The 21,856-nt window shown below is 36.3% G+C and overlaps 2 protein-coding genes across 2 annotated transcripts; one reads left to right on the plus strand and one right to left on the minus strand.

Annotated features, from left to right (window-relative positions):
* Window positions 1–729: 729 nt before the first annotated feature.
* LOC103420770 (21 kDa protein-like) lies at window positions 730–1,591 on the minus strand. The gene has a single exon (XM_008358805.4). It carries the CDS (start codon window positions 1,546–1,548, stop codon window positions 949–951), a length of 600 nt encoding a protein of 199 aa, XP_008357027.1. The 5' UTR covers window positions 1,549–1,591; the 3' UTR covers window positions 730–948.
* A 12,250-nt stretch (window positions 1,592–13,841) lies between these two features.
* Window positions 13,842–14,452, plus strand: LOC139197832 (21 kDa protein-like). Its single transcript, XM_070825819.1, has 2 exons — window positions 13,842–13,854; window positions 14,100–14,452. Exons 1-2 carry the CDS (start codon window positions 13,842–13,844, stop codon window positions 14,450–14,452), a joined length of 366 nt encoding a protein of 121 aa, XP_070681920.1.
* Window positions 14,453–21,856: the final 7,404 nt, after the last annotated feature.

Below are 21,856 nucleotides of genomic sequence, written 5' to 3' on the forward strand. Positions count from 1 at the left end.
AGTCCATAAGACGGATTCGGATCTTCTAGGGATCAACGTACATGGACCGTTGATAAAAAAATCATGCGGCCTCTATTAAATGTTTTTTATATTTTTAAAAGTAAAGTAGTCTTGCTTTGCATGAAAAATATAAAAAAAGAAAAAATTATAGCCACACGATTTTTTATCAACGGTCCGTGTTCGTTGATCCCTAAGATCCTTAGGGAGGGGATCCAGCGAAGATCCAATTCCGTTTTTTTGGTATTTCTTTCTCCTCCACTCTTTAGCTTCTAGTTATCTTCATTGGAAATTCTATTATATATCAATATTGTCTAGACCGCTAAATCAGCATAAGGTTTTGCGTGGCAAACTAAATCAACGTAAGGTTTCGTGTGGCAGACAACACTCTCAGTTTATACATAGGAATTGAAAAATTAACTGCTCATTTTAGTACAATAAAAACTTTTAGGCATTTTGTATACAATAAAAAAAAAGATTTCTAAGCTGACGTTATTTAATAAGATAAGACTTGGTTGTTGTTGTCGTTGTTTGATTTAGAAATATAGTCACTCAATTAACAGGATTCAAATCACGCTCAAGCGGTTAAAATTACTGACAGATATTAGCGTGTGAGTGGTTACCTTATAAGTGAATTGGATTGGTCCAGCTCAATAGGGTTTGTTAATTAGTAAGTTTGTTATAGCAGTGCTCTGTAACTCTGATTTCTCTGTAACTTCGAGACATTCAATATTCTCAACATACAGAGATTTAATCCTTCTTTTCTTCTTCATTTCTCAAATTTATTTATACAAATACAAGACCAATTTCTTACTTGTAGAGACCCATGGGTATATTCACAAAGAAGAACCACACGTACAATTCGAATTTAGCAACTTATAACACAGTTTCTTATCACCCAATATGCTAATTATCTTAAGTAGGGTAGGCTAGACTGGCTAGTTGATTAATTTAATCATGAACTGAGGCGTATATGTTGATCAAAGCCAAAGCATTGCTAGTCAATTGTGCAATCTTGACAATCCTGCCCCCCACAATAGTCTTCAACTTCCCGTTCATCCCATTTTCCTCAAACCCATCAGAGCAGGTGGTCTCATCCGTCAAAGCCGCACTGGCCCATGTTTGTACATCACTTATCATAAGCTGAAAATCAGAGCTTTTAAAGCGTCCCATCTCAGCTATAGACCTCTTAAGCTCATAGACCGAATCACTTAACTCTTCGACACAGTCCCTCATAGCTCCGACTTCTTTAGGCTCCATTCCATGGCTGTGGGAGAGCTTTGACATCATGGTAGAAGTTGATTTGGCAGAGGCAAGCGTCACGTTAAGGGCTGCGCATGCCATAAGTTTAGGGCTTGTTTGGATTGCACCTGCATGGCTTGAAAGAGAAGCAAGGCAAAGCTTTGGGTAGGTTGTTGCACTGCAAGATGTTTTCATGAATTCATTGTTGGTTTTTTGTGCATCGTTTCTGGCTACTGAGGGTGAAGAGAATATGCAGCAAGTAAAAGAAAGTGTTAAGAGAAAAGATGTGACAAAAGATGATGATGCCATCTCCTTTTTGTGTGAAGAGAGATTAGGGAGGGAATGGTGCCAATTTATAGAACTAATTTTAAAAATAAAATAATAGTAATGATAATAATAAAAATGCACGTGATAATTCTAGCCGTCCAAAAAGGAACATGGTAAAAAAAATTTGGGGCCTTGACACTGGAAATACTTATATTTTTCTTTTGAATAATGCTACAAAGACTCTTTTTTTTTTTAAATTAAATGATATATCACAAATTATTTAGTTTTCAAATTTAATTTAAAATTTTGATCTCCCTAACATTTCCCCTTTTCTTTTTGGGGTGTGATATCCACACACCCCATTTTACTTCTCACACACCCTTCTAATTTTCGACCGTCAGATCGGATGAATTGAAGAAGATCAACGGATAGAAATTAACAAGGGTGTGTGAGAAGTAATTTGGGGTGTGTGGATAGCACACCCCTTCTTTTTAAGTTAACAATGGATTTTCATATCTTCACCAAGAACACACGGTTATAAAAACAGGGCATGGTAAAACTACATGGGAAAAAATCCGGTGAAGAAAAAATAGTTAACCCTTGCCAACACAATTACTCAATTATAATAATAGGGAATTGGCACTCCAAAATTTTCATTTTGTATTCTAGACTTTTTATATTTAAAAATAACAAATACACTTGTAAGAAGTGCAAAATAAAATTAAAAAAAAAAACGAATACCAGTTCCCTAATATTATCATCGGATATATACAACTTACGAGCCAAGGTACGTGGTCCGACGATTTCCAATAAGAAAATCCCATTACAATTCTCTCTCTCTCTCTCTCTCTCATTTCAAAAAATCATTCAAAACATCCATTTTAATGGTTTCATCATCCTTTGCAATTGTTCTTCAATGTTACGTAGCACTAAGTAGTACCGAAAAATGAATAGATGAGATAAAAGAATAATCTAATAATTGTAAAAATTTGCTAATGACTAAAACACCCTTAGCATTAATTACTATGTAGCATTGAAATTGCACATCATTCTTTAACCAAACACCAGCTAAAACTTTATTGAATTACTGAAAAATTAAGCTTTTTTATATACAGTTTCACGACCAACTTCTCAATATATACTATTATGCTTGGTTGCTTACAGAACCACACGTACATTTACCTAACAAGAGAGCCACACTTGCAATTCAAGTGTACGTAGCAAATTTAGAACACACAGTTTCTTATTAAACAATATAATATTGCATGCACCTAATTCTTCAAAAATTATCTTAAGCAGAGCAGTTGATATGTTTAACCATGAACTGAGGCGTATCTGTTGACCAAAGCCAAGGAATTGCAAGTCAATTGTGCGATGTTCACAATTATGCCCCTCACGACAGTCTTCAAATTGCCATTCATCAAATTTCCGCCAAACCCATCAGAGCAAGTGGTCTCATCTGTCAAAGCAGCACTAACCCAGGTTTGCACATCACTTATCATGAGCTGAAATTCCGAGCTCCTAAAGTTGCCCATCTCAGCTATGGACCTTTGAATCGCATCAACCGAATCACTGAACTCTTCGATGCAGTCCCTCATGGCTCCGACTTCTCTAGGCTTCATGCCATGGCTTTGGGAGAGTTTCAACATCATGATAGAGGACATTCAACTTTTGGGGCCCAAAAGCTGGAGATACATCTGTTTGCAAGTTGGTTTTTCTGGTTTCTTTGTCATCTTCCTGCTGCAATTTGGTCAATTTGGTCAATTTTGGGTCTAAACTCGAAGGCAATGTGAAACAAAAGAGCCTTACTCGGACTTATCTAAATCATTGTAAATTTGTAATCTATCGATACCAACTTGATTGGCAAGTGAAGACATTCAACTTATTCGTAATTTGCATCTGTCTTTCAGTCGACATGTATTCAAATTATACAATTAAATCTCTCCTTTAATTTAACATACGTAGCACTTCCAAAAGGAATTTAATGCATGAAAGGGTCCATATGGATAATGAAAGTAGCTGAAGATTTTTATGATAGAGTAGAGGTTAGCATCCGGTGACGCATGTTTTATAGTACATCAGTCATAAATTATTTTTTCAAAAAATTAGACGAATTTAAAATCATTAAGATATTCATTTGTAGTTTATACGGTTCTATGTACAAATAAACACTAAGTTTAATCCAATGGTCATATGATTTTAGATTTGAATGATTTTTGGTAAACATAATCGTTGAGGGAAGATCTAAAAAATAGACTGTTCGGATCGTTAATACATTAAGAAATGTGCCTACGAAAATATATGTCAAAAGCTCGTGTTCCCAAATTCTAATTCTATATATAAATATCACAAATGTCGTAACTTAGCTGTGGCTAGCCTTGATTTAATGTTGTAACTTTGTTGTGACTTAGGTGCATTGTAAGTCGCTTTCTATACTGTTTGTAAAAGATTTAAAAACACATCATAGTGCAACCCAATAACAGCTTATAGCTTCTTTGTAATTATATTTAGATTTCGAGTCTTTAAATTTATGTTTTACGTATTTACCGTATTTTATTTAATTCAACCATAATTATAATAATCCAATGATTTATGTGCATGAATATCGTACCTTTCTCAAAACAAAACAAACAAAATACTTAATTATAGGTGATGTGTCATGTGATAAATCGTTGTTTTATTATAGTAGTGGAGATTCAATGAAATGCTAATAAATGAGCATAGTCTAAATATAACCGACTCGGAATCCATTATATGTATATATATTTTTGTGTGAAGGGGATCCATTATATTTAAACTCACCAGTTACAAGTGAATTTTGGTAAACAATATTTAACAAAAAGGTGCAGCATCACCACCAAACAAGAGATCTTTTTCAGCGTGTTGGGCATATAGCCCAATACACCAAGTGTAATAATGCAATTAGTTAAAAATTTGAACAAAAAAAATTACAACTAATTATATTACGGCACTTGGTGTACATGCCGTGTTTTCTGGTACGTTGAAAAACTTCTCCCAAAACATATCGTTGAGTAGACTCTTGTACCCATAATAGCAAACTTAATAAAAGGTGGAAAATGATCCTCTCCAAATCCCTTTCCACCAAATCCATCTACTTTGGGATTCAGACCGTAGGATTTTAATCCAACTGCTATAGTTATTATAACTTTTAAAATGATTCTCGACTCGGATCCTGGACCAGTGGATTTGGTAGAAAGGGATCCGGTTCCCTTTCCATAAAAGGTGATCTTATTCCAAAGCAAATTTAGAATAGGCAAAGTTCTTTAAAAAATTGATCTGCACATTCAACGAGGGAAATAAAGAAAGATACGTACAGGTCATTCATTTGTATTCTTAGTTGTGCCTAAGTTTACTGAAATACAAAAGTGGCTCCAACTTCTGATCCATATGAAAAAACATCCTGATGAGAAGGAGATCATTTCGATCAGGCTTTAACAAAACAAAATATAGAAAATCATAAAAAAGTATAGCATTATAAAAATAAGACTTTAAAATATAAATTCATTTAATTATCTCAGTATAAGACACATGCATTGTGGAAACTTAATTGTATGTTAATACTAATCCACACGAAAATCATGGTGTTGTGAAGTGGGAATATTAATTAATTTTTTTGTCCTCTTTCAAAATGGCCCAAGAAAACACTCACTGGAAATTTTCTCAAGACCATATTTTTCCAAGGCAGAAAAGCTAAAATCGTGAAAAAAGGAGGGTAAACTTGATATTTAAAAAGTTGCAAGGGACCTCTACGTCAAGAAGTTTATGTTTATTTTTTGCTGCATAAACTTCTTGTCTTTGTTTTTGGTACAATTAAGGAAATTGAACCATGAATTTATCCTAATCTTGACGAGAAAACTAATAATTAATGATGATCATTACATTAATGGAAAAAAAAACACAAATCCTTGCTTTCTTCCATAAATCATGTGATTGAGAAGTTAACATTAACAGGTAGACTTGATTGCTTTGAACATTGATCGAGGTGGATGCTTCATAATCCAATTTTAATTGATCAGTTGCTTACGCCGATGAGCGACCGCATCCACAAGCTCCTCCACACCAACCGCCCAGGAACATCGCCCATCGTCCAGCAGCGTTTCGCGCTACTCTAAAGCATTGCATGTGCCATGCGCGCATGTTCTTCTTTTAGGTATCGTTTGGTATGCAGACGGGGCGGAACGAAACGTAATGGGACAGGACGGAACGGAGAGGGGGCAAAGATGTTCTCGGATGAAAACAAAGAGGAAGAAGAATGAGACTGAGAGGTTATAATTTTGTGTTTCACGAATGTGGAACGAGTCGTTCCAGGGGGTGAGACGGAATGTAAATTTACCCAAAATTCGTCCCATGGAACAGCACGTTCCACCAGTTTTAGGCGCACCAAACGTGGGACGGACCGCCTCGTCCCGCTCCGTTCCATCCCTTTCCACGTACTAAACGGTACCTTAGGATTTTGACTTTGCTCTTTATTTACGGTCCTGTATGATTCGTACGTGTCCACATGTGAATCGTGTGATACATCGCATACAGCAACCTTCAACCTCACGCGAGCGGCGGCAAGTGAAGATTAATGAAGAGCCGGCTACCTGCCTCTAGAAGCAGAATCGTCCTTTTAGTAGCAAATGCAAATTATATTCCCTTCAATAAAAATTTAACTCTCCTCAAAAAATATGTCACCCTCAACATTTTCTTTCTTAGCTTATTTGGCACGTTCCTATTCGTTCCATTGGGGTATTGATTGGTCTTGGTTTGACATGATTCATGATGAGTTTGTAATTATGAATTCTTGTGACGTTTTTTCGCATGTGTGACCTCTTGATTATATTCAACATGTTTCTATTATGTACATTTTTTACAATTTCTTAATAAATTCTATATTACCTCAAAAATAAAATTCGTGTAGAACACTAATATAAGGCTTGGCGTATTTGTTACGTGTTAAGCTTTTAAAATGATTAAATGTGTTTTTTTTTTTTTTGTCAAACGATAGATTTTGTTAGATTATATGTTAGATTAGCCACCGACGAGGCTTAAACTCACGTCATCATGTAAGGGCTCAGCACATTTCCACCACTGTAGTAAAGGGCCACTTGCAAATATGCTTTTAAATTACCAAACATGGCTTTGTAGGAGTTTTGAGTAGAAATCTCATTCTATCTCATTGCCCCACATTGGTCACATTTCTCACTTTATAACACTTTGTCCCTCTTACCAAAGTGATTGGAAAGATGGACCATGAAGAGCAAGATTGGGCTAGTTTGGGCTTTGAGTGTGATAATTAATATATAATTTATTAATTTCAGATTTTAATTATATATTTTTTATATCAACAGACTCATCTTTTCAGATGAAGTTTGAAGATGACGAAAGAACACCAAGAGTTACACAACCCTCTGAGCAAATGCCTCCCAGAAATGCATCCCAAATTTATACTTGTTGCAAATAGGCATATATACATTATATATACATCTATTTGCATTGCATTTTACTACACATAAAACCACATCTTTCCCTCTGAAAAACCAAAACCTTCTTACTGAGAGAACCACAATTATACTCGCTAGAAGTCAATTTTCTCTGAGATTTTGACTTAGATCGTTGAATCCTAGTGAAGCAAATGTCTATTGAACTATAAGCACATATTAGAGATGAAATTCTATTTCAAAGACATTGTTGTACGTAAGCCTCGATCATCATTTTTATATGTTTAACATTAATTTTGTTTTGTTCATACTCTCTCAATATACTTAGTTGCAATGATCGTTTATTAGCATATTCAAATATATATATATATATATATATATTATCATTGATTGATTGATTGCTTATTATTATCCAACCGTCTCTAACCATGTGTTTGGGCCCAAAATATTATTTTGGGCTGAGCTAAGAGTAATTCTCGGCCCAGTAGTATCCATCTAGAACGTTGTCATAGGCTGTCTAGTAAGGGTCGGTCGAATCCTACTGCGAAGATGATTGGTTTAGATAAAGGTGAGGTAGTTGAAACCTAGTGCAACAATGAGTCTTAAGGCTAAGGACGCTGAGAATTAGGGGATGAATTTGGTTTGTTAAAGAGCTTGGTTCAAAGTCTTTTTGGAGTTAGAATTGGCTGAGACCTAATCAGATTAGGTTGAGGAGTTCTAATCCGAGTATGATTCTAGCTTGGCCATGAATGGGTTTGCTATTATAAATAGAGGAGGAAGTGCATCATTCAAGTCCTCTCCAATTCAACACACAAATTGACCTACGCAAAGCTTCTCAACAACCTTTGATATTTTATCCTCTTCCCTTTTCTTCCGCCAACACATCTTCAGTTTGGATAAACAACACTGTGAAGGCAACCGACGACATCTTCAGTTTAGATAAATAGCACTGGAGCCGTAAAACCAGCCAATCAATGAGTACCTTCAGTTTGGATAAACAACACTGCTTCGAGATCGACTGGTTATTTATCCAAGTCTTGGTCAACAAGGATTTTCATGTTCTTGTTGGTAGATGTCATCTCATCAGCCTTCTCGGTGAAATGAGGTGTTACATGTTACTAGGCTCAACACATTGAACACCGAGTTGTTTTATGATTGGGTATTCACAAGTATTTTTTAGAGTTCGGCATTCTGATGGCCAAACCACATTTACCATCAAGACATACATCTCTTTCGAGTATTTGTGTTCATAGTCTGGTGCCAGTTCGGCGTGCCTATACTCTCACGAATATAAACACTGTGACTGAACCCGGCGCCGACGATTTGTGAACTTCGCAAAACTAGTAGCCTTATCTTCAGGCTCTATAACCCAAAGGCCGAGACGTGTTCCTTCCTTGGCCGCGATCGCAAGATTAAGAAGTCAGCAGCACGCTCAACGCGACATCATCATATTTTACTCCCCGGCCGAGCTCGGCCATCGAGTTGGCACACCCCACACATAATTGAAGGACGTAGTTAGCTCATTAATTACTCGATATGCGCGCCACGTAGGCTTGATAGTTTTTAAGGTCAACACCATGAATGAAAAAAAAAAAGATAAAATACAAGTGTTTCTGGATCCAAAAGAACAATGAAAGTGTTTTTGTAAAAGAATGACATCCTATGTTTCTCTTTCATGAAGCTATTACCTTCTTATAAACAAATTGATGTGTTTTCCTCATTGTTATTGTTTATACGTTTTTCACTATATTATTAGCTCTTTTATATTCTACTTTTTTTAATCTGCTGGGTCTAGCGCACGAACTAAAATGTACCCTCAAGCTAGCGAATGAACATGTCCCATCTCATCGATTGCTTGTATTTTATTAAAAAACACATAGGGGCCATAGTTTGGATTTTTAAGATGGCTAGCCTGGACTTCATTTATTTTTATTTTTATTTTCAAGAAGCTTGGAGTTTCAAAGTCACCTGAGGGGTGCCTATAAGTTGGTATTGGCATCCTATCACACACAAACCCATCAATCCAAGACAACAAAAATGGGTGCTCAAATTTTCAAAACCCCAACTTCAAATTCACACCATGCTCTCACATTTCTTCTCCCAGTTCTCTTATTGATCATCACAAACATGCAAACAACTGTGGCAACCTCCTCTTCCTCTCAAACCTACAAAACCTACGTCAAAACTGTAGAATTCACAGTTTCTAAATATCTCTCTTATATTAATTCTTTGTTAAAAGTTACAATGGTATGGCAGTGTATATATAAACAATATACTGCCCTTACAATTACAATTATACCCTTGTCTAATCTATCTATTTACATAAGAAACCTAACAAACTTTTAACAAACATCTAACTAATTTTACTTGATCCTTTACACCCCCTCAAGCTGAACTTGGATGCATCAAAAGGACCAAGAGAAAGCTTGGATTGCAGGTATAGAAATCGGGATTTAGACAGAGATTTGGTATGAATGTCGGCTAACTGATCTTGAGAGCACACATACTGAACTTTGAGAAGATTGGCAAGGACCAGTTCTCGAATATAATGGTAATCAAGTTCTATATGCTTGGTGCGAGCATGGAAAACTGGATTGGAAGCAAGAGATATTGCAGACAGGTTGTCACACCAGAGAGAAGGAACATGAGGAAGGTGAAAACCAAGATCCTTGAACACTTTACAAATCCATGTGATTTCAGCTGCTGTGTGGGCTAACGACCTGTATTCGGCTTCAGTTGAGGAACGAGCAACCGTTGGTTGCTTCTTAGCACTCCAGCTGATAAGATTGGATCCCAGAAATATACAATAACCACTAGTAGAGCGTCGATCAAACGGACAGCCGGCCCAATCAGCATCCGAATAGGCAGTAAGATGAATATCACCTTTCTTGAACCACAAACCATGACTGACAGTGGCTTTCAGAAATCTGAGAATGCGTTTAGCTGCTTGAAGATGTGGTTCACGGGGAGCATGCATAAATTGACAGACCTGATTTACAGCAAAAGATAAATCAGGTCGTGTCCAAGTTAAGTATTGCAAGGCACCTACAATGGATCTGTACTCGTGTGGATCAGGTAACAAGGAACCTGTGTGATCAAGGGGGACTGACCCAAGAGGTGTAAGACAGGGTTTTGCACCAGCCATGTTTGTCTTGTGAAGCAAGTCAAGGATATACTTGCTTTGATGTAGGAAAAGACCAGCAGAGGATCGCTGAACCTCAAGACCCAAAAAATAATGCAAGGGGCCTAAGTCCTTCACAGGAAAAATAGTACTGAGTTTCTGAATGAAACTGTGACAAGCAGTAGGATTTGGACCGGTGACAAGAATGTCATCGACATACACCAAGACAAAAATAGGGACAGGTGTTTGAATCACAAACAGGGAAGCATCAGATTGTGATTGATGGAAACCCAAGGACTTCAGAACTACAAAGAGTTTGTCAAACCAGGCCCGATGAGCTTGCTTCAATCCATACAAGGATTTTCGAAGTTTGTAGACATGATGAGGATAATTGGGATCACTGAAACCGGGGGGTTGCTGCATATAGACATCTTCTTGAAGGTCTCCATGCAGAAAAGCATTACTGATATCCAATTGGTTGAGAAACCAATCATGTTGAACTGCAAGAGATAGAAGAATGCGAATGGTGATTGGTTTGGCAACTGGACTGAACGTTTCCTTGTAATCCAAACCAGCTTGCTAATGAAAGCCTTTGGCCACAAGCCTAGCTTTGTATCGATCTATAGTGCCATCCGGATGTTTCTTAACCCTAAACACCCACTTACAGCCAACAATATTCTGATGAGATTGAAACGGAACGAGAGACCAAGTGCCTGTGGACTGTAGGGCATTGTACTCATCCTGTATAGAAGATCTCCAATGGGCATGTTTGGAGGCCTGAAGATAAGTAGAGGGAATAACATCAACAGTGTCGGGTAAATGATGGTTGGTGGCTGAGTAGGCTTTGGGTTTAGAGATACCAGCTTTAGATCGTGTGAGCATAGGATGGATATTAGTGGGAGGAGGAGAGAGTGGAGATAAGGAGACTGAATAGGGATGCACTGGAGAAGGCAGTGGAGGTACAGGAGAATGTGTGCTGGAGGGATTGATCAAAGGAGCAGGTGATGAACTCAAAGGAGCAGGTGATGAACTTAAAGAAGCAGGGGAAGAAGGAGCAGAGATAGGAAATTGCAGGTTGACATAAGGATTTACTTGAGAAGTATCAGCAAAGGAATGAGGGGGAAGAACAGTGGCAGAGGAAAGAGTATGGAATGGAAAAGTGGTCTCATCAAATAGTACATGCCGAGAGATATAAACACGTTGGGTAAGTGGATCAAGACAACGATACCCCTTGTGCTGAAGACTGTACCCAAGAAATACACAGGATTTACTCTTACTATCCAGCTTGGATGTCGTATAGGGTTTGAGCCAGGTATAACAACCACAGCCAAAAACTCGAAGGCGAGAATAATCTGGAGAAGTGAAGAAGAGGAGTTCCCAAGGAGATTGCAGTAGACCACCAAGTGGAAGGCGATTAATGAGATAGATAGCAGTAGAAAAAGCTTCAACCCAAAACATATGAGGCACTTGAGATTGCACTAAGAGTGTACGAGCTGTTTCAACCAAATGGCGATGTTTCCTTTCAACGCATCCATTTTGCTCAGGAGTATGAGGGCAACTAAATTGTTGTAAAATGCCATGAAGTTTAAGAAAATGCTGAAACTGATGACTTGTAAACTCACCCCCTGAATCAGATCGAACAACCTTGATTTTATTACCAATAGTGTTCTCTACATAGGATTTGAACTCCACAAAGGTTGAAAATACAGAAGACTTAGACTTTAAGGGAAAATATCAACTATACTTGCTGTAATCATCAACAATAAGCAAGTAATATCTATAGCCACTGACAGATACAACAGGAGACGGCCCCCAGACATCACAATGCAACAATTCAAGACTGGTTGAAGATGCAGATGGAGTAGTGCCAAAGGGAAGCTTGTGATTCTTTGCCAAAGCACAGTCTTTGCAAAAGAAGTCTGGAGACGATCTGCCTTGGACAGCAACTTTATTTGTAGACAGAACTTTCCGAAAGATAACAGAAGAGGGGTGACCAAGTCTGCTGTGCCAAATGCGAACATTAGTAGAACTACTTACTAGTGCAGTAGGAGAGGTAGGAGCGTTGGAGGAAGAAGAGCCTTGAAAAGGAAAGAATCCACCTCTAACTGAGCCCCGCAAAAGCGTCATCCCCGTAAAACGATCCTTGACAGAGGATCCATGAATGTCAAGAGTCAATGAACAATCATTATCTTTGATAAACTGATAGGCAGAGAGTAGACTGTGTTTCATATGAGGCACATGAAGAACATTGTGTAATTGAAAAGAAGAAGTAGGAGTATGCAAAGTAGATGTGCCAGTGTGAGCAATAGACAGACCTTTACCATCTCCGATGTACACCTTGTCTTCACCATGGTAGGGAGTTGGAGATTGAATATTGGAGATATCATTTGTAATGTGAGAGGTAGCACCCGAATCTATGAGCCAAGAATTGGAGGACTTCGCAGTGTAATGAGCACACATGGCAGCAAGTTTAGCTGGGGGAAACTTGCCTGAGATTTCTGGATTCATTCTGTCGAAGCAATCAAGAGCTTCATGACTAGTAGAACCACAAATTTGATAGGGAGTTTTATGACCTGAAGGAGAGGCATGACGGTTGAATCTAGAATTATAAGAACCACGAGAGAAACCAGAGTTGGAGTTGCTACGATTAAAACCACGATTGGAGCCTCGATTGGAACCACGGGTGTAGCCTCGATTGGAACCACGATTGTAGTTGCGGTTAGAATTATACCGAAAAGAATTCTGAAGTGGTGATGCTCCAAGAGTCTGAGCAGCAAGAGCTTGTGATGGTGTGGGAAGTAGAGGCGGTTGGCCTTGCACAGAAAAGGCATGAAAAGGCTCAGAGGAAGAGATTTTCTTACGACGCTCCATGGATAACTCCTTAGTGAGCAACATGCCATGTAATTCATCCAAAGAAGTAGACGAAAGGCGAAGTAAGATAGAATCAGTAAACGATTCAAAATCATCAGAGAGACCAGCAAGAGTTGCAGCAATGAGATCACGATCAGTGAGAGATACACCAGCAGCATTGAGAGAATCGGAGATCTCCTTGATTTGTTGAAGATAGTCAGACATGGACTGAGAACCTTTCTGAATATTTTGAAGCTTCGAACGCAATTGATGAATGTGTGCATCCGAGACACCACCAAAACGATGCTCAAGTTTGAGCCAGAGATCACGAGCGGAAGAGACACCGACTGTGAACGGAATGATTTCCTCAGAGAGCGTTGAATTGAACCAGATCAGCAGATTCTGATCTTTCTCATACCATTGCTCAAAAGCAGGATTAAGAGAGCGATCAGGAAGAAAGGGAGATGGACAAGGCTCAGTGCCATCAACAATCCCAAGGAGCTTGTAGCGACGAAGAATCGGAGCAAACAAAGCACGCCATGGCAGATAATTGGATCGCCGGAGCTTGATCGGAACCATGCTGCCAATGTTCTGGATCGTGAGAGAATTATACATCTGAGAGGAATTGAGATTTGGGGAAGAAGAATTAGGGTTTGAAGAATTAGGGTTAGGAGGAGGCACCGACTCAATTGGAGATGAGGATGCAGAGGGAGACGCCATTAAGATTCAAGAAAAAGAAGTCGAGAACCTGAATCGGAGTAGAAGAACAACACAATCAATGTCACCGGAGAAGAAGATCAGAGAGGAGCAGAAGAAAATGGCAGGATCGAAGAAGCCGTGAGGCGATTTGGCGATGGTACCATGTAGAATTCACAGTTTCTAAATATCTCTCTTATATTAATTCTTTGTTAAAAGTTACAATGGTATGGCAGTGTATATATAGACAATATACTGCCCTTACAATTACAATTATACCCTTGTCTAATCTGTCTATTTACATAAGAAACCTAACAAACTTTTAACAAACATCTAACTAATTTTACTTGATCCTTTAAAAACCGCCTGCAATTCAACCACATACCCACTCATTTGCTACAAATCCCTCTCCTCGTACGCTTCCAAAATCAAATCCAACCCTCGAAAGCTTTGTATCTATGCCCTCTCTGTGACCCTAACAGCTTCGAAAAATGCCTCTTCCGTAGTGTCAAAGCAGTCTAAGAAGGCAGGACTAACCCCAACTCAGAAAGGGGCCATCAATGATTGTTTAGAAAATATTAAGGAATCCATCGACGAGGTCAAAGATTCATTGACTTCAATGAAGAATTTGGGGGTCAAGGGTGGGGACGTGCAAGCGCAATTAGATGATATAAAGACTTGGGTCAGTGCTGTCCTCACAGACGACGCTACTTGCACTGATGAATTCGATGATGTGAAGGTAAGCACGGCGATTAAGACCGCAATCAAGAACAGCATTGTGCCTGCTGCTAGGTTAGCTAGCAATGCTCTGTCGCTCATCGACAAACTCAGCTAGTAGTGCAGTTAGTTAACGTACCCTTGTAATTCCTCGACTCTTATCTATTTTCTTTTTGGTATTGAACTTTAAATTGCTGGTACGTAGTTCATAGATTTTTACAATTTATGTTTTGGTTGTTTATGTTATTAAAAGTTGTTTGAAATGGTTTTTCTGTAATTTGCTGGAAAAGTAATGTCTTGTTTGTTGTACTATTTTTTTATGTATTTATCAAACTATTGTACTATAATTTGAGGAATTTGATTTTTGAGCAACAAATAAGCTAAGCTGCACGTTGAAGATACGATCTCATGATCCGTAATAATTCTCGATCGATAAAACTTTGACTCCTTAGCTGTCTTATACAATTTTTATCCGGTATATACGAACTTCCGATGTGTGTTCCCAGAAAACAGAAATAGAATGAACAGATTTAATTAATTGGCATTTCAAACAGACATGAGTACATCATATAGGATAACTTCTGTCTTGAACGTTATTTGGTGTTTTTATATGGTATCTGCAATTTTTCCATTCCAATTCCCATGTGAGTTTCACAATGATGAATGAATGAAGATTCCAAGCATGCATGGTTAATGCTTTATTATGATTTAAGGAAAAGATCACACATCTTTTTCATTTTTCATGAACATCCTTATTTATTTCTAACCCTTGAACAAAAAAAGCAAAGAAAAATTAAAAGGCATAAATAAATAGAATTGTACATAAGCAGAACAAGAGGGCAACAAAACTCATTTCCCTATTTCAAATATGGATTTGTCGTGCGTGCGAGTTGTTACAATGAACGGATGGTTATTACCCAATTCTAACTGGCTACAGATCTGCTGTCCCGATTTTGATGTCTCGTTTATGTCTCCCTTCTTATTTGATTGACAGGTGTCCACTACTTAACCCAGTAACTAACACCGTTAACTTTCAATATATTAAAATTAAAAAAAATAAACATTAAAGAAAAGATAAAGAATGCCGGTAGTAAAAGTTCGATCCTTTTCCCCTTCTACTCTCGCTCCAATCGTTGATTCAAGAGCACAGCGACGGTTGACGGAGATGGAGGTGAAGGATTTCGTGAGGGAGAATGAGAGGGAGTGTGATTTAACCGAGGGGCGCTTTAGAGAGAGGAAGAGAAAATTGAATTGGGCGGAGGCTGAGGAGCGGAAGGCGACGGAGGGGTTTGGGGTAGGGATGGGCAATGGTTATGGCGGGCGGGTAACCGCGGTTAATTTACCCATAACCGTTTATGTTCATACCCGCATAACCGTTTACCCGTTGGGTAATTGCCTAAACGGTTATACTCATACCCATAACCGTTTATAAACGGTTAACCATATCCATAACCGCATACCCATTTAACCGTAACCGTTTAATACTCGTTTACCCATTTATCATTTTAAACCCGTTTATCTTTTTTTTTTTATCATTACCCTTTTTTCACCCGTCTACATGTTTTTTAACAACTTGAAAATTAAAAAAAAATTGTCATAATTTTTTTTTTGACAATTAAACACCGTTATAGGTATATTCATCATACATTTCCATATTTTAATTTTTTAAGTCCTTATACCATTTCAATAATTGAAATAATAGTTTACGGACGATATTTTTAACTGTTACCAATGAAGGTAAATATAATATTTGCGAAGTATTATTGGGTTACAAAAATTGTTTAGAAGACATTTCTGTCAAAGCATTTGTTTCAATTTCATGGTTACCCACAAGGAATTTAAATTAATTTGGCCAATTCCTTAATGATGAGAATCATCATTCCTGTAGTAGTGTTATTGAGAAAATGACCGATGAATTCCTTGCTAATTTATTGGGTGCTAAGTATTATTGGATCGAAAACATGATTTGTGTTAGTTTTACATATATAAAATAAATGGGTAAACGGTTGCCGGTTTATAACCGCGGTTAATACCCATAACCGTCCATTTAAATTTCGCGGGTAAACGGTTATATCCATAACCGTTTATTTATCTAAACGGTTACCTATATCTGTAACCATTTAATTTAAATGAGCGGGTAATCGCGATTATCCATAACTAATGGGTATTTGCCCATTCCTAGTTTGGGGACTGATTAGGGAAATGGAGAACGTGGGGTGATGTGGTTTGGAGGGTGGCTGTCGGGAGCATAGATTTAAAAATCGATAATATCGGCGATATTTCGCCGATATTATCGTTTTTTTCATATAACGATATTTCGTGAGTATTTTTTTAATTATCGTTAATATATCGCGATAATATTATCGCGAGATGAACCTAAAAATATTTGAAAATTTCTGAAAAGTCTCAAACATGCACATAAATGGATTCGAACCCCTCACATCTAACTCCTTCAGCGACTTGACCACTATACCACTTACATTTTTGTGAAAACATGCTAAACTATTTATATATATGGTTTTGTTTTGAATTCTTTTTGCAAGAAACAAATTTGCACATATTCCAAATTTTTTGTGGTATTATATTTTAAATTGTGTCAATTAATTACTTAGTCAATGGCATGTGGTTTTTAATTTTTCTATTTTTTATTTGGTCACTTATATGTATGGTTGGAAAAAATTCCCGAAAATCCCAAACCAAACCGAAAAAGTCCCAAACCAAAACCATCCCGAAAAATACCGAAATTTTCGATATGGGATTGGTTTCCAAATCCCATTTGTTTGGTAATCCTGAAATCCCGAAAAATACCGAAGTATTCGGTTTCCTATTGACTTTTGGGTTTCGGTTCTTGAAAGCCATTGCCATGGTTGCTAACTACTCTTCACAATACACTTACTGTACACATAGTGATGATGAAGATAGTGAAAATTTTGAACCTCATAGGAACTCTATGTGGTACTTAGTCACTCATGTATCTTACCATGCAATGTATAAAGTGTAAAATATTGTACTAATTCATTATATATAAATAATTATGGTGTGTTTAAACTTCTTTCATTAATTATTATATATTTTCTACACTCACAATGTTTGCCAGCTCGCTATATAATCAACTTAAATCAGTTAAATCCATCATGCAATGCATTTCCTTCCAATTTTTTGTGATAAACTAATAGATAATTGACTAAATAAACATCCTGCAAAGTTTCAATAAAAATTTCCAAGTTTTTCTTACAATTTCCGTGGTTTCCATGTAATTTTTATCGATATCGATATTATCCCGATATTTCCATCGATATTTCCGTGTTTTCGGACTACCGATATTTCCGATATTACCGATATTTTCTTCATTGGTCGGGAGTTTATGGGGTGGGTATCTGGAGTTTATGGGGGTCGGGTATCGGGAGTGTTTTTCATTTTTTAAAATTTTTTTATTAATTTTATAAAAAGTTAACAGTGTTTTTGTGGAGTTAATTAGAAAGACATTTGTCAAAAAACTAAACAAAAGACACAAAGGAGACATGGAATTCGGGACAGCAGATCCTAAGCCATTCTAACATCCTAATGTACAAATATTGTATGAAAAGTCAAAGATAACAAAGGAACACATGTTTTGTTGAGAGACAAAAGAGGGAACACAGGTTAAGAAGGGTATTATATCTTATTTATTAAATTTTACTTTTCACATGCGACTATGCGAGTATGCATGTGACGATCTAGCTAGAAGGTTTGGGTTGGAGCAAATCTCTTCTGATTTTAAAGTAGTTTATTACGTTTAGCCCGTATAGGAGGAACAATTAAAATACAACCCAAACCCTTATTTTAGTGATGCTTGGTTGCACAAACGAAATTCAACAACATCAGGTGCTCCATTAAGTCTCTTCTGAACTTTGCTGCCCCCACATAACAAAAAATAAGGAAAAATTAGGATACTATCCTTTATTTACAACATCAAACCTTATTGGTTTTCAATTTTTGATCTAGGGCATTTGACTTTCTCCACATCAGCATTTTTGCATTTAAAACATGACATGTCACCATCTTGCTTAAATATTTTTAATTTTTGTTAACCTAAACAACCCATCAAATATATTATTGTATTGACTCATTTATGCATATTAATTTTCGAATTTTGATACCATGAATTGAGATCTATCTCCTCCTACAATTTAGGCAGAATAAATCATGGTTAAGTTAAAATCAGAAAGTCCATTTGAAATCAATGTCTCTCTTTCGTGCAAATTAAAGTCTGTTCTGTTCGCTCCCTAAATCCGCCATGGCACCTTGCGGGCAAGCCGGGGATTTACTTCACATACGAGATTGGTGGGTGCGGGCGTGCCACTACTAGATGCCGCTAGTAGACGGGATTTGAATGATTGAGGTTGCGCCTTTTGACTTCAAATCAAGAGATTGTGTCATTTGAGTGGGAGTTGCTCAAATTAAGGTTCTTTGTTTGCCTTAAAAATAAGGACTTTACTTATATGGAGAGATAGAACAATATGTAAATGACAAGGTTGCTTGGAAATATAAATGACAGAGGAAAGTGACTAAAATTGCAGATTGCTTGTAATTTATATGGCTGGAAATGAGAACATAAAAGCTACAAATGAGATCGATACCGCAAGTGAGCAGCAGAGCTAATAAACTAGATAAAAGAAGGCTTTTGGCAAATCTGGTTTGAGCAGAGTTTGTGCTTTTGTTTGTTTGTTTGAGTATCTATAATCCTTGTGCATCTGCTCCTTTATATAGAAGTCTGGAGGAAACCCTCCTGCTAAGGTTTTGTACTTGCCCGAAAGAGACTTGGGCAGCTTGCATTTCATTGCTTGGGCAACTTGTATCTCACTTGCCAACTTGCATGGAGAAATAATATAAAAAAAGGGAACTTGCATTTTCACCACATGCTTTCATCACATGTTTTCCCACTTGTAATAAACTAACATTAAAAAGAAGCAAGTTGTCTTCTTTCATCACACATTCTTGCCCGAAAGCATGCATAGTGTCTTTCCACCCACTTGCATGAAAAAGCATGCACTTATCTTGATTAAACAATTCTCTTGGCAAACCTCCACCACCCAAACAAATGGGAGAAACAATATTATAGTGCCAAACCCCTCTACTTGAAGCCAAATATCTTTCTAAATTAGCTTTCTTGCATATTAATCCTTCAAATACCATATTTTACCCAAATTGCCCAAATAAGTAAAAATGGGTATATTTTGAGTGCAAACATGTTCTTCCTCCTGTCATCTTTTTCCTCCATGACCACTTGCCTCACCTATGCTTGTAAGCTCCCATCCAAAACGATCACCCCTCTCTCTCTCACCTATGCTTGTAAGCTCTCATCCGAAACGGTCACCTCTCTCTCTCCCCAGTACACACAGACGTAGCTTTTGTAGTCTGTTTCTTTTTCTTTTTGTGGGCTAATCAGTTTCATATGGTACATGCCCTTGATTTTATTTGACAAAAAAAAAAAAAAAAGGATAAGTTTCTTTTCGTTCTCAATGGATTCATTTTTTTTTTCAGGAGTACATCATGGGTACAATGTTTTCAAGAGTATGTAATGACGGTGATTGAATTTGTACCCACAAATTAATATTAGAAAACTTTATTTTAATCCCTAAAAAAGATGAGTTTTAGATTATAACCATATGTAAGATTAAAATTCAATTGTAGTCCCTAGCACATTTAATCATATCATTTATTAGTTGTATTTTGATGTTTTATTTTATCTTTTTATTTTTATTTTAATGTATTAATTACATTTAAATTTTATTTTTATTTCATTCATCATAATATATTTTAATGTCTACATTTAGGCAACTAAATTTTTTATAATATATATTCCGATAACAATTTTGTATGTTCTTCATTTAGGTACATTAATACATTTGAATATTTTGGTATATCTATCGGTACAAACATGTAGTTACATTGATTCAATAAAATGCATTTCGATCAATATAATGCATTTCATTACATACACTTTGATACACACACTTGAGTATTGACTTTTAGGTACATTAATTCAATTATTATTTCGGTAAATACATTTAGGTACATACATTTTGGTATTGATATTTAGGTACATACATTTTCGGTATTGACATTTAGGTTCGTACATTTTGGTACATACATTTCGGTATTGACATTTAGGTACATTAATTCAATATAATACATTTCAATACATACATTTAGGTTCATTATAATATATTTCGGTACAATCATGTAGGTACAAATATTTTGGTACAAAAAAGTCAATTTTATATATTTTGGCACAATCATTTATGTACACTTATGTATCTATATATTTTTGTATCACAATTTTTTTTTAATATTTTCTCATTTACGTTCATTTCTAATTAAAAAAATTAAATATGTGCATATTAATAAAATTAAAATTTAATATTGAGAGATTAAATAAAAATACACATTAAATAAGAAAAAATGAATGTAAATTTTGATAAAAGTACACTCAAGGGATTAAATTGAATATTTAATTTAGCATCAGGTTTTTTTAAAATTTTGATCTTTTGCAAGGACTAATGTTCAAAAACCCCAATTAATATTTATGTGTTTATTTAGAATATTTAAGTATTGTATCCATGTTTATATTTTTCAAGCTTTCTGTCTTGTTTATGCATTTTTTATGAGTTGGATGTATTTTTCAGTCACATGGGTACATTTCTATTGCAAAATGTACCGCAATTTTTTATTCGTTCATTTTGCATTTGGTTCCGTGTGTAGGAGTGGGTACATTGTTATTTCGTGTGTTGGACTTGGAACTGATTAATGGTACATTTTCCAACAAAAAAGGAATGAGAAGAATGGTAAATTAGTACAAACCATGCTCACAACAACAATACTTTCTGAAAAAATATGAGCATAGCCTGGAGCCGGAGGGTAATTTTTTAACCATGATTGAGGAGGGTAGTCACATGGGCACATTTTGTAGCTAGGTAATGGGTACTATATTGTTTTGCTTATGGGTCCATTTCCTTAATTACTTTATGATCAACAATTTCAAATTAGTTGGACGAAAAATCCTTATTTGTTTACAATTTGGTTTTCTTTGAATTTAGATGATGGAGATAAGAATTTTGAATTTCCATGATTACATTGAATTCAGACAATTAATTATGCAAATTGAGTGAGCAAATTAAATATTTGCAACAAATACATTTTTTAATTTAAAAAATGAAAAAGCTGACATGGAAACCTATTAATACTAATATGTTGAGGTGTACAAAGTCAAAGAGAACTTTGATAAAAAAAAATTAAAAACTAATAAGGTTTCAATTAAAGAATATTAGTAGTCGGGGACCGTATCAAAAGTCTTTCAAAAAATAAAGGTCATTAGAGATTTATGGTCTTGGTCAATGGTCTTCTTAAAAGAAACAAAAACCAAGCTTGGAAGTTACAACTAATGTTAAATTTATTACAAGAAGGAGATTGTTTGAAAGTATTACAATAATTCATTGAGGAGGGAGTTTTGAACCCGAGATGTATGGGTGAAAACTCAACA

This window comes from Malus domestica, chromosome 07, assembly GCF_042453785.1.
Source record: "Malus domestica chromosome 07, GDT2T_hap1".
NCBI lineage: Eukaryota > Viridiplantae > Streptophyta > Magnoliopsida > Rosales > Rosaceae > Malus > Malus domestica.

Bases quoted from the DNA above. Each gene is read 5' to 3' on its own strand.
- LOC103420770 (XM_008358805.4), bottom strand. From the start codon at position 1,548: ATGGCATCATCATCTTTTGTCACATCTTTTCTCTTAACACTTTCTTTT.